The sequence below is a fragment of the Cicer arietinum genome, chromosome 6 (assembly GCF_000331145.2).
Source record: "Cicer arietinum cultivar CDC Frontier isolate Library 1 chromosome 6, Cicar.CDCFrontier_v2.0, whole genome shotgun sequence".
NCBI lineage: Eukaryota > Viridiplantae > Streptophyta > Magnoliopsida > Fabales > Fabaceae > Cicer > Cicer arietinum.
In genome coordinates, this window is record NC_021165.2 from 11,878,878 (window position 1) to 11,892,179 (window position 13,302).

A 13,302-nucleotide genomic window follows, 5' to 3' on the forward strand; every position below is an offset into this window, starting at 1 on the left:
CACGGGTCCCCACTAAAAATTGAGTTTTAATTTAAAAAGACTAAAATTTGAGTTTATTCTTTAATTAATATACACATATTATTTTATATATTTATTATTTTTGTCCTCAATTATAAATATTTTTTTAAATATTTTTAAATATAAATATCATTTCAATTTACTAAATATATTTATTATTATTTTAGAAATATAATTTATTAATTCTACTCATTTATTTTGAAATATAAAAAGTCTAGTTTAAAATATTTAAATATAAATAATATTTTAAAAAAATTAACACATAAAATGAACTAATTATCCTATCAAATTTTTCTAAATAAAAAATGAGCGTTTATAATAGGGAACATGTAATATATAAATTTGTAATAATTATATAAAGAACAAAATTTAAAGGGTATAAAATTACGTGATTGTGATAAATTGTTGCTAACGTGTTAGAATTATACAATGGGGGTATATGTAGATTTCGTTTTAAATTCTAAATGGAAATTTTAAAAATAAGAAAATTATTCATTAATTTTAAAATGATAGTGAATTTTTCTTTTGCCATTTCAAAAATAAAATATACAATTTTCAATATAACTTTTTTATTTTTTGTTATTTAATAAATGTTTTTCAATATGAAATTTTTATCTTTAGTTATTTAATTTTGTTAGCATTTATATATTATATTTTTTTGTGTTGAAAAATTAAATGTGAGTTTTGTCATTATAAACACAACTTTTTTGCTTCCATCCCTAAAAGGGATTATATAATTTTGATTTAGAAATTAGTAGCAATAATAATTAAATTATTCTTTCAAGGGACCCAGGTTAGATACTCTGCAATCTGCATATTTAAAAATTCAATTAGTGTTTGACCTGTGAGGAACAAGCCACATCATATCAAAACTGCGCAAGAGGAATTTTGGTGCTTCTGTGGTAACCACTACATATAAATAAATAATATTATATTAAGTGCATGACAAATGATTGAGGTATCAATTTACCACTATTCTCCTTATTTGTCATATATTCTTGTTCTCTAGTGTGGCCACATATAGTGTGAGAATCTAAGTCAATATCTTACCCTAATTAAACACTATTTGATTATATATAATTAACTATACTAGCATGTTATATTAATTATTTTAATTAATACACAATGTCAACACATAACAATAATTCACAATTGTGATTTTTAATGTAGTTAATATAAACGTTAAAGATTTATGATGATTTAATAATTGAAATTGACAGACATTATAAAATTTTATTACATAATCAATGTATATAAATTAAATCTTATATTAATTAGCTAAAATTAGAATAATTGCTTCTTGTTAAATATAAGTTTTAGCTTCAATTCTTAATTAAGAAAAGACAAAAGTCTTGTGGCAGCTATAAGTTGTCTTTATATTACAAAAGTCAAATTAAAACCTTTGAAGTTGGTAATTAAGTATATAAATCTGCGCATTAATCTTTTCTCTCTGTCTGTACTGTAAAGTAGTATTATCATATCAATAAAGAGAAAAGAAAAAAGGAAAAAACAAGAGAATAGAAAAAGAAAAGAAAACTTGCTTCTATGTTCAGCAATCATTTATTCTTGTTCCTTATATTTGGCATTTTGTTAGTGTGCTACTCAACTTTTTTTTAAGTGTTAATTAGTATGATGTACAAATTCAATTGCATGGTTCCTTATATGTTATATTTGGCAAATCTAATTTGAAAATATTTTACCTGCTGTAATTAAGATGTAAATGCATTTCACATCTCTTACCTTTTACTTTAATTCAATCATAATTATACTATATAGTAGACATATATGACCTTCCAACACCAAGAATAAAGGGAGTTTGCAGAAACAATGCCATCAACTGGTTCTGTCTATATCAAAGTTCCAAATAGTGGCAAATTCCATTGTGCTATCTTTTGTGTATGTGTTTTTTAAGCATGAATTTAAATTACAGTCTTCATATGAGCTCAAATAATTGTACATGCATATTGGATCTGAATCTCTGACATATAAAATATACATAAGATTGAACTATATTTTATACATAAATATTTTACATATCACTTTCCATCTTTACAATTTTTAGAAGGAGATGAAAACAAAGCAAAATGAGGCCTCAAAAAGCTGCTACAAGTAAAAGCTACATTATCATTTAGCCATGAAAACATTATAACATAACAATTTGATAAGATTAGCCTTTGGTTCTGATAATAGTGATGGTTCCTCTTCTACCTTGTGTGTGAATTCTAGTAAGGGCCACCACTGCTTTCCCTGAAAGGCCTGGACCTTGTGCAGACACGCATGGCCGACATGCAAAGTCACCAACTGGATGCCTTACTGGCTTTGTTGGTGGCATTAAGATCCTCTCATTTATGTCATTCAATGTCACATCACCTTCCTCTCCTCCTGGTTTCACCAATGCAAATGGATATACAACTCTTGTTTTTGTTGTTGCTATTGCTGTTGCTGTTCTTAATACCTTCTTCTTTCTCATCATCTCATCACTACTACTTCCTGTTTTCATTCATTAATTAACATCTCATTCTCCTCACATAACAAGCATATAATTAATATATAGTTTTAAATTACGGTATACATTGACTACATTAGTCTGCATTTTACCGTAACATAAAAGTTTGCAACTGCGACACTTAAAACTATATGTAAGAGAGATTATATAAAAGTACCAGGTGGGGTGTCTCTGCTGATTTTGGATGTGAATGGTAATAATTCTTTGTATGAAGATGAAGAGGAATTTGGAGATTCAGAGGCTGATATTGTCTCTTCTGTTGTTTTAGTGTCTTCTAGAACAATGCTTGGTTGCTCACTTATTCTACTCCTCAATGTGCTTATATGCTCATCTAAATTATATCATCATCATATACCAATTAGAAAATTAAAATAATACAAATATAATAATAAGAAACAATATCACTCATCAATTATCAATCAATATTGTACTTTTCCTTCATTCTTTTCTTTTTTTGTTTGGGATCCTTTTCAATTATCACTAATTTAATTATAAAGGAAACACTAACTTTTTATCTTTTAATTTCAATAACACTTGTGTAACACCAAAACTTTAAATTGAAAATATATCTAATGTCTAACATGTGTCAGTGTTGGAGACCGACATAACACTAAGACATATAATTACATTTAATTTTTTTAACTTTTTGAATTATTATGTCAATATCGTGTCCAATGTAGGTATCGATAACATTTTAAAACAAATTGACAAATTAATCATCATGTCTAAATGAATGCGTGTAAAGAAAAACAGAGCAAAATACCTGAAAATCCACAGATCCTTTCTATCTGGTCCATGCAGAAGAAATTCTCTACTGGTTGATGCCATATAGGGTTAAAATTCCAGAAACTCTGAGAACATATACAAAAATCAGTCTCAATTTTCAACAACAAAAACAATTTCAAACTCAAAATTAAAGTGAAAAAAAAAATTCTTCTAAATATATATTTACCTTGTCAAAATCATCAATAGAAGTAGTAGTACTCTTGCTTTGTTCATCATCAGTGTCATTATATGGCTGCAACAACCGTCTTCGTTTGGAACTTTCACCAAATTCAACCAAAGCATCTTCAAGATAACCAGTCGAGAAATCAGACTCTTCATGATTTGAGAATGAACCTCCACTTCCATCCATAACTATCATACCATATAATAATTCAATATCAACATTAATTAATCATTGCAATTGTAACACTAAACTATACTATACTAGCATATTTATTTAGTTATTTATTTATCATTATCATAGGAACATTATTATAGAAAAATATATATAAATATAAAGAGAAAGAGAAAGAAAAGTACTTAAAGACATATTGTCTGAATTGAGAATTCCAAGATTGTGATAATGATCCCAACAAGCTATGGAAGAATTATAGAAACTATTAGTATAAGCTAAGGAATGAAGTTCATTCATGTTGTTGCAATGTTGTATAATATAAGGTGTATAATTTATGTGCCTCGGTGAATACAAAAAATGATGAGAAGGGGTCTATTTATGTACAAGTTGTGGAAGGAAATAGAAAAAGCATATGGAAACTTGGATTGGATGAGGTTTAAGAAACAATAGTATAGTTTGAGTCAGTCAACGCAGGCCAAAGGATTCATAAAAGTGAATCAATGTTTTCTTGGGATTCTGAAAATGTGTATTGTTCACTTTAGTTTTTTAAATTTTACTACTATTTCATTTGGTTACATATGTGGGGGACTAAATAATTGCTATGGTTATCATATTGTGTTTTCTGATCTTAAATGTAAAAGCATATATTAGGTGTGAGGTGGAAAAGACATGCACCTTAAAGAGACATAATTCAAATTTCAGCTTTTTCTTTTGTGTTTTTTTTCTTCCTTCATGGATATGGACCCTTTGTATTGTATATGGTTACCAAGTCTTTCTCTAATGGGACCTTGCTTTTCTTTTCTGTTCATTTTATCACAATATCGACCAAAATATTATTTTATACATATTAAAAAAATTATACAAATAAAAAGAATATATAATATTTTTATTAAATTATTTAGTATATTATTGATGTATTTATTATTATTATTATTATTATTATTATAAATTCGAAATAAAAAATATTAAATTAAAATATGTATATAATATTAATTAGAGTATAATTTAAAAATAATATCGTCTCAAAAATTGAAATGGTTTAATATTTTAAATACTTAATTTTTACAAATAGATTCTTATTCACTGGTGGGGGTTATAAAAGTTAACATATCTTCCACCAAATGGAAAAATCATCTTGGTGGGTTTAATATAACAAAGGGTCCCACTAAGATGGCATGCTATTGAGGGGCCCATGAAAAAAGACGAGTAGAAGAAGAAGATGGAATAAATCATGGGTTTGGTCTTTGGGACCATCTTTTTGATTCTTGGGGGTTTGAATGGTTTAATTGTGTGGAATTTTGTTACTACTAAAAAACAAGGCATTGTAGTTTGTGAGGATATTGATTGATATGCACTCACAATTTAACGCAGCCTATGTCTAAATCTGTGTCGTTCTTTGTGTCAAAATTTATTGAATTTTTACATAGGATTTCCTTTCACTATAATTTAATTTTTTTTTACTATAAACTACTTATAATTATAATAAACCTTTATACATAAATGATACTTGGGTTAGAGCTCGAACACAGTTAACTCTAAAGGATTAGTTTAGTGGTATAAGATACATATTTTTTTTTAATGGACAATTCATTATTTAAGAGTGTAAACATTTTGGATCATTGATTAATAAATAAGAGTGATTATTATTACATGTACGTCATAAATCATGAATTTATTGAAATAATAATATTTGATTCTTTCTGATTCTTTCAGTTTACACTTGTTTTCTTGAGAGCAGACAAATCCATAAAATAATTACACAATTAGGAGTCAAATGATATTGATGTGTTTTTATTTCAAGTAAAAGAAATTTAATTTTAAATTAAGTAATTGATCTCAAGTGAATAATAATCTTCAATTAAAAATAATAGTTCGAGGGAATTTGAGTTCAAATCTTAATTAGAATAATTCTTAATTGGATTTTCCTTACCTCTCATCACTCTAAATTATTAGAGCTCTATTTTCCTACAAATCGTATTAAAAAAAACTCAGTTTCTTGATCTATAGATGAAATTTACTAAGTCTACTAACAAATAAATTTTGGATACTAAACAATTAACTATGAAAGAAACATTTCTCTTGGAATAATGTCAGTATTTAACAAGTACTCCAATTAACTATGAAAGAATGTCAGACTTTAACATTATAAATGTTTACTGACTGAGAGAATAAATGATATAGTTAAAATTTGAATTCATAAAAGTTTCAAAAAAAATGCAATTTCTATTTACATCTGCTGCAAGATTTTATGAGTACTTAGATAAAACAGGAAAACAATTATGATGTTGAAATAATTTAGTACTTCAGGGCATGCAGGCATCATGGGGATGGGAGATTATGCTCATTAAATCAAAAGCTTTGAATAGAATTTTAACTATTGCACAGGAAGCTTGAATTGCATACTTAATAGGAAATATTAATTTGTTTTATATCCAATTTTCATTAAAAAAAAAAATAGACACAATTACTTCTGCGGTCCCTTAACTTAATTTAATATAACACTTCAGTTATTTATCTTTTTTTTTTTCCGATTTGGTCATTTATTTAATTTTATTTCAAAAATTCGAAAATATAAAGAATGAAAATATGAATTTATTTAAAAATTTGAGTTATAAATTTAATGAAATTTGCGTTGTATTGAAGATGATTAATTTTATGAATTTTATTTGAAAATTTTGATGAATTTTTATTAAAAAAAATGATAACATTGTTAATATTTTAAAACATAAAAGATCAAATTGTTTACTTAAAATTAAATAAAGGATCAAATCACAAAAGAAAGAAAGAAAAAATAACTGAAGTGTTGTTTGAAATTAAATTAAGAAATCGCATGAAAAATTATGCCAAAAAAATTTAGTTTAGTAGTAAAAAAATAGACATTGAATCTACGTTAAAAAATACCTGAATAGCAGTCTATGACTTATTGAATACATAATGGCATAATTTTAAACCTTTTCTTTTTGGAATAACTCATTCAAATTAACAAATGCATGTACATCTCAATTTAATTTTCGAGATAAAGTTTTTGACCTAATAGTAAGATAGAAATGATGGGTCAAGATATATAAGCATTGATCCCAAAATTAAATACTTAAAAGTTTTGATATCATTAAAGTAAAGCTATTTCTTAGCTGGTAAGTTGCTTTGTATTAATGTAGAATGGTGTTTTTTGGAAATTCTATTAAGCCAATAGTCAATATGGATTACGCATTTAAATATGAGGTTGGTAAGTGCTGATGATTGTCCTTGTGGCAGGTATGATTAATGTTGATTTTTCACCAAGTTCTTGTGAAAATTGGGTTTCACTGTTTTAGATACTTCTCTCACTAATTTAAACAGATCCATACAACTTTTCCATTGGGTTTCATCTTGCTTCAACAGAACATACACAATTATTTCGTCTAATCTAAAGCATAAATAGTGTTGATCGGATTACACTTTAAGGTTTGATTGATGCATAAGGATGTATTTCCCTTTAAATTTTGAATATCATAATGCAATTTTTGAAATAAAAGAAATTATAAAATTTAAATTCAAAAGGAAAAAAAAACACATATTCCCTAAACTTTGCCAAAGACATGCAAGTGTCCACTATAGAATCATTTTTTTTCGGTAAAAAACTATAGAAGCTTTAATATCTCATTTATCCGCATAATTTATTTTTTGTATAAGAAATAGAGAGACACCACATGTAAGATTAGCAAGAATTTAAGATGAAATTTAAGTATGATTTAATAATTAACAATAGAACTCCAGAATCATACCCACATAGGACAGTTGGTGCAAACGGAAGGTCCAACAAGATGTACCAACCCTTGTTTGAGTTATATTGAATTATTTGTCCATTTTCTTGACTAATTAACTTAATTTATTTAAATTATTACAAAAATAATATAAAAAAATAAACACTGCAAAACACATAGCCCTCAATCAAGAGACTATTGTTTATCCAAAAGAATATTTTTTAAAATGGAGATCCTAATGTTTTGCCGGCAATTTTAAAGCAGAATTTCAAATAAAGCAACAAACCACAACATAGGACATACCATTACACTCTAAGAAAACATAAATAAAAGTATCATTTGATTCCTGAGCTTTAAGCATTTGTCTCTGCAATATGCAGAAATTCTAGGATGAATTCCCTCCATTTGCATGCAAACTTCCTGTACATAACCCCATAGCTTAATTAGACAAAATAGTGAATCATACACGTAATTGAACCAAAACAAGTAACGGAACACTAATCAAATTCAAAAGAATATGAGGACATCAGCAATATTAGAGAAGAAGAAGAAGAAGAAGAAAGTGTAGCGATACATTTCGAAATTCTAAAGATAGCAGATAATGAAAATGGGTTGATAGGTGTGATAAATAAGCCACTTAGGAGAAAAAACAGACACCTTTCCATTTGAATCGATTACTGAAATTCAATGAGCGAACTATTCAACATACATTTCTTTTTCGCCATGGCATGTATTTCGTCATTCCTACTCTTGTTATTACGATTATTGGTTAAGCATGGTGCATTACTTTTTCCTTAAGATATGACTTTAACATAATGTTATACCACAATATAGCCACTATTTGACAATATTCTGTACTAAATGGCGTATTACAAAACAATAGCAATTATCTGTACAAATTTCATTAGTCTATAGCATTGTAGTGCGGCTATAGCTGCTATTTAACAGTTCCATATATTTTCTGCAACAGCAAGAAAACCTAACAATTATTCACTTGAATACACACTGCAAAAAGTTCAGGATTTAGATCCTCTAATGCCAACAAATTTAGGATTTATATCCTCTGAAGTCTAACGTTTATAGTTCTAAATTGTGGTTGCAATTACACTCTGAACAATGATATCGCGGAAAAATATGTAGTCGCAATTGCGGCTGCGTTGCCGTTGGCAGAGACATCTTAAACCTTTACTATCCATCATTGTTTGAAAAATCAACTGGTGAAATTTAAATAACCTTATCGGTATGCATGTATGTATGTATAGCAAAACAATGCCAAAGACTAAAATAGAGGCCCCAGCTCTACTGAATTATTAACAAAAAACATGTGTAAGCATACAATCACAACAATAATAACTCAATAGTTTAAGAGCAGGCCAATGCAGATTTGTTGAAATGACAAAAAGATGCTGCAATGAGAATGAATTAAATAAAAATAAATTAATATAAATCATTTAGAAGAATGCAGGAAGACTCACAAAAATGGCATCTTAAGAGCTCAATCTTCCATGGGAACTTCACCTTCTAGCCCTTTATCATTATCAACATTGAAATCATCATCATCACTTTTCAATTTACCACAAACATTACATTCCATGACATTAGATACTGCATTACCCTTTGGTGGTAAAGGAGCTAAAGTTCCCCAACAATTAGTTCTATCACACATGTATTTCAAAAAAAAATAAGCATGTGGAAAATCATTATTATCAGTTTCTGATGGTTCCATATTTTCACATTGCTCTTCCTCCTCCTCATCATCCATAACCATAACCTCTTGTTCATCCTCCTCGCCATTTTCTTCCACACTCTCATTATCCGACCAATTCGATTCCACATTACATCTATCACAATTACATGTGAAACCATAGTCTTCCAACAATCTCTTCTGCCTACTAGAATAGTTTTCATTGACAGGAAAATAACTCAAACAAATCTCCCTACCTTGAGGAACATCATGAATCATCCTAATAATAATGTCAGTATTATTACATCCAAATGCCCGATCATCGTTCGGGTTAACATCAACATAATCAAATCTACAAGCATTAGGAAGACAATCGTGGTTAAAAAATGAAGCATTAGGGTAAATACCATAAGCTCTAACAGACCTAAGTTCATCATTTTCAGAGAAAGGATGCATTAAACCAAAAGCATTGAGTTTATCCTTTGCAAGAAGCGAAGAAGTTAATTGTAAAGTGAACAATTCAGTATGGGGGTGCGAAAAGAAAGATGAAATAAGGGGGTGTAGGAAGTGAGCCGAAGCAATAGTTGCATCATCGTTGTTTTCAGAGCCTTGAAGAGATAACAAAATTTGAAAATTAGAGGGGGTGTTAATAGCAAGATTGTAAGCTGCGACAAGAAAACGAGCTTGGAGTTGTCGTTCGAGAGGTTGTTGAAGGAGAAGAGAATTACGTTGGAGTTGCGATAGTGCATTGCAAATCCAATTTGAATGAGAGGAGTTGAGAGCGTTTGAGAGACAAGTTGAATTGCAAAATCGGTGGTAGTTACAATTAGGGCAAGAAAGAAGTGAAGATGAGGATTTGAAGCAGTGGTGACAGAAGGGAGAAGAGAAAGGAGAAGCAGGGTAGAGGAGGATTGGAGAATCGACGAGGATGATTTGGCCAGCTTTGAGAGGTTGAGATGCTATGATTGCTCTTCCTCTACCTTGGATTTGTTCAACCTTCAAAACGGAATTTGGAGTATTCAGTGACATTTTTTATTTCTTCTACACAGATGAATCAGGTGTTGCTTGTTGCAGGGGTGGCACTTTTGTTGTTTTAGGGTTTTAGTGGTTCAGAACCAAGTGGGTTGGGCTTCCAATTATAATACATGTCTTTTTGTTTTTTTTAATTGTTAATTATACCCCTACAATTTAGACTGTACCCTTAGAAATTAGTTTTAATTATACCCTTCAATTTATCTTTTTCAAGATTTTCGTATTCACCCTTAAAAAAGGACAATATAATTTTTATGACCAACTGCAAAGATTAAGCCTATGTTTGATTTTTTTGGGAAAAAAAAGTCTACGTTTAATTTGGAGTTTGTATGTTATTACCGTAAATTTAGACGCCTCTTACTATGTTTTTAGAAGTTACAACATGTAGTTAGTGGTCCTCTATGATTTTAATTTTGGGGCGCTTGAAGGGTTACAACAGTTGGCTCAAGCGAATGGATTCTTTGGTGGTAGTGAATACGTTGACAAGACATGTTATTGGAAGTGTGAGAGGATCAAGTAGTTTGATGAAGAAAATTTGTCAACTTCTCTTAGTGTGTGTATATAGAAGCTAATAGCGTTGCGGATGACCTAACTGATTTGGAGTGTGAATCTGATGATGGATTAGTTACTCTGGATCAACCATTGGTTCATTTGGAGAAAATTGTCTTTGATGATATTATAGGAGTCTCTACTCCCGTCTAGTTTAATAATAAATAAATTAATTAAAATTTACAATTCACATGTTTTAATCATTTTCAAATGAAGAAATATAATTTTAAAATATTAAGAGTATTTTTATCATTTCACATACTAAGAGTAATCATATGGGTATAATATCAAAGTGTAAGGGTAGAATTAAAATTAATTTTCTTCTGTCTTTTTTTTGTATAGAAATTTTTTCTTCTTTTTTATTCCCACAATTTAGGTATGTATGTATACTTACCTCAAAGATATAGTTTATTTTCTAAGGGAAAAGTTGTATATGTTTTAGATAAGTATACATACATACACCTACATGGTTAGGCTCACATATTGTGAGATATTATTACATGACATGACTCAATAATGGATCACTTGCAGAAATATGACCTTTGCTGAGGGATATGTCCTAAAATGGCTCATTTCATTCACTCAAATAAATCTTCCAAGACTAATTTTAGAAGTGAAATATCAGATGAAAGCAATGAGATTGTCGAAATGAAATGGCCATCATACCTCACTAAGTCTATTACATACTTAAAACGAAATGGCCATCATGTTATTACCAAAATGAAAACAGTTTTCTTCTCTCAATAAATATCATATTAAAGTTAAAAATTTAAGTCAGTATAAATAGAAACAAGCATGCATATATGTCACTATTGATAGCTGTTTGAAGTAAAAAAGATCGTTGTATGATATTTTTTGAAAGGACCAATGTCGTCACAATAACCAAATATTTTAATATTAAACCAAGTTCGGAGACATGTAACATTTATGGTTGATTTTAGCTGCAAATAAATAGATCATACAAGTTCTTAATTTCTTTTACATGGTAACCTTTAATGCCAATAACCTCAATATGCCTTTAATTTTGATCCACTTCTTTATTTGTTTAACTTTTATATGCTACATTTTGGAACTCTACACAAACACTCGGTCAAAAAAATAATTACTACAAGAATTCTACTTACAGTCACAAACACTTCACTTAAGGAAGACTCAAATGACAAACCTTCTTTTGTTTGTACTGTCTCGCATAAAAAATGTACACCAACATATTTAACAAACTAAGTCCAGCTAGAAGCCAGAAAAAATAATCAAGATGACCCTCATTCAAATTATTTGTTATCCATCCACATTTTCCATCTTCTGTTGTGATGTAATCAACAATGGTGAGAATCAAAGAGCTCAAATAATTCCCCACAGAATTTGTTAAAAGTGCCAATGCACTGCAGAAACTGCGCATGCCGTCCGGCGCTTGTTCATAGAAAAACTCATGTTGTCCAACAAAAGTGAATACCTCAGCAGCACCAAGCAAGAAATATTGAGGTATCTGCCATAATATACTAAATGGTACAGAGATATTTTCTTTTATCAAATCGAATTCTTTTGCTATTTGCAATCTCTTGCTCTCTACTAATGCAGCAGATGACATGCAAATAATGGAGAGTAAAAGGCCAATTCCCATTCTTTGCAATTCTGAGAAGCCTCTTACTTTGTTAGTGAATTTTCTTGCTATTGGAACAATCGCTTTATCATAAATTGGAACCCAAATAATGACAGCTATGATGTCAAAAGTTGAAAGAGAGGCTGCCGGAATTTTCAAAGAAGAAATAGTTGTGTCCATCATTTTGCCTTGTTCAACAAACAATGAAGACATTTGTGCATAAACAGAAGAGAAGATGATTCCTGATGCCCAGATTGGAAAAATTCGGATCAAAATCTTTAACTCTTCCACTTGTGTGACTGTACAAAGCCTCCATGAACTAGTCACTTCGCCGCACTCTTTTTCTGCATCCGATATCACTGCTGCTTTATCAAGGAACCTGGACAAAGTCGAGCTTAGCACAGTTTCTAAAAAAGCTTCTCCCTTGACAAATATTTTAGATACATTATAGAGAGTTTAATGGAGACGCAATGTCAATTTAAAATAATTTTACACAAACATGCAATGCAAACTCGTAGTCGTGATATTGCCACATAAGTCTACTTTGTACCAACAATTTAAAAATAACCGCAAAATACTGAATTTTCATTGGATGTCAGTGTAAAACTAGCTTACATTAACAGTGCACCTTCCCTTTTCTCTTATATATATTAAGCAAACAATATTATCTATGCATTGAGCAGCTATGAGATACCTCAATCCATCACTATGCTCTAGTCTAGGACTTCCTTCTATGGAGGAATTCCTCACTGCTATTTCAAAGAGGAGACAACTGTCTTGTGGAACCTCCAAATTCTTCTTGAAAAAAGCAGCAGAAATCACCTGGCAAATTTTTGTAAGAGGACTTCCCCTTGGCCTTTGAAATCTATAAATTGGTGTACCTAGAAAGAAAATTAGGATTGCAATACCAACAAACAATGCAGAAATTCCATATCCAAGTCCCCAACCAAGATTTTCTTCAGTCCATACCAATATAGTGACTGATAAAAGTGCATCAATGTTACTAGTGAAATAATTTTAATTGAAGAATGATCCTTTACTTGCTCTTTC

The 13,302-nt window shown here is 29.6% G+C and overlaps 2 protein-coding genes and 1 pseudogene across 2 annotated transcripts; all 3 read right to left on the reverse strand.

Annotated features, from left to right (window-relative positions):
* Positions 1-1,972: 1,972 nt before the first annotated feature.
* Positions 1,973-4,044, reverse strand: LOC101495027 (uncharacterized). Its single transcript, XM_004504558.4, has 5 exons — positions 3,830-4,044; positions 3,477-3,661; positions 3,288-3,375; positions 2,682-2,855; positions 1,973-2,508 (listed from the first exon to the last, which is right to left on the reverse strand). The coding sequence occupies exons 1-5, from the start codon at positions 3,939-3,941 to the stop codon at positions 2,186-2,188; spliced, it is 882 nt and encodes a 293-aa protein (XP_004504615.1). The 5' UTR covers positions 3,942-4,044; the 3' UTR covers positions 1,973-2,185.
* Positions 4,045-7,585: 3,541 nt separating this feature from the next.
* LOC101495356 (histone-lysine N-methyltransferase ASHR2) lies at positions 7,586-10,155 on the reverse strand. The gene is made up of 2 exons (XM_004504559.4): positions 8,863-10,155; positions 7,586-7,807 (listed from the first exon to the last, which is right to left on the reverse strand). Exon 1 carries the CDS (start codon positions 10,098-10,100, stop codon positions 8,883-8,885), a length of 1,218 nt encoding a protein of 405 aa, XP_004504616.1. The 5' UTR covers positions 10,101-10,155; the 3' UTR covers positions 7,586-7,807; positions 8,863-8,882.
* Positions 10,156-11,633: 1,478 nt separating this feature from the next.
* The window catches only part of LOC140920969 (protein NRT1/ PTR FAMILY 8.3-like), a 3,806-nt pseudogene continuing 2,137 nt past the window's right edge, over positions 11,634-13,302 (reverse strand).

Coding starts and splice junctions, on each gene's coding strand:
- LOC101495356 (XM_004504559.4), bottom strand. CDS start 10,100: ATGTCACTGAATACTCCAAATTCCGTTTTGAAGGTTGAACAAATCCAA.
- LOC101495027 (XM_004504558.4), bottom strand. CDS start 3,941: ATGAATGAACTTCATTCCTTAGCTTATACTAATAGTTTCTATAATTCT. Junction 3,662..3,829: donor TTCAGACAATATGTCTTTAA/GTACTTTTCTTT, acceptor ATGGTATGATAG/TTATGGATGGAAGTGGAGGT. Junction 3,376..3,476: donor CTATTGATGATTTTGACAAG/GTAAATATATAT, acceptor ATATGTTCTCAG/AGTTTCTGGAATTTTAACCC.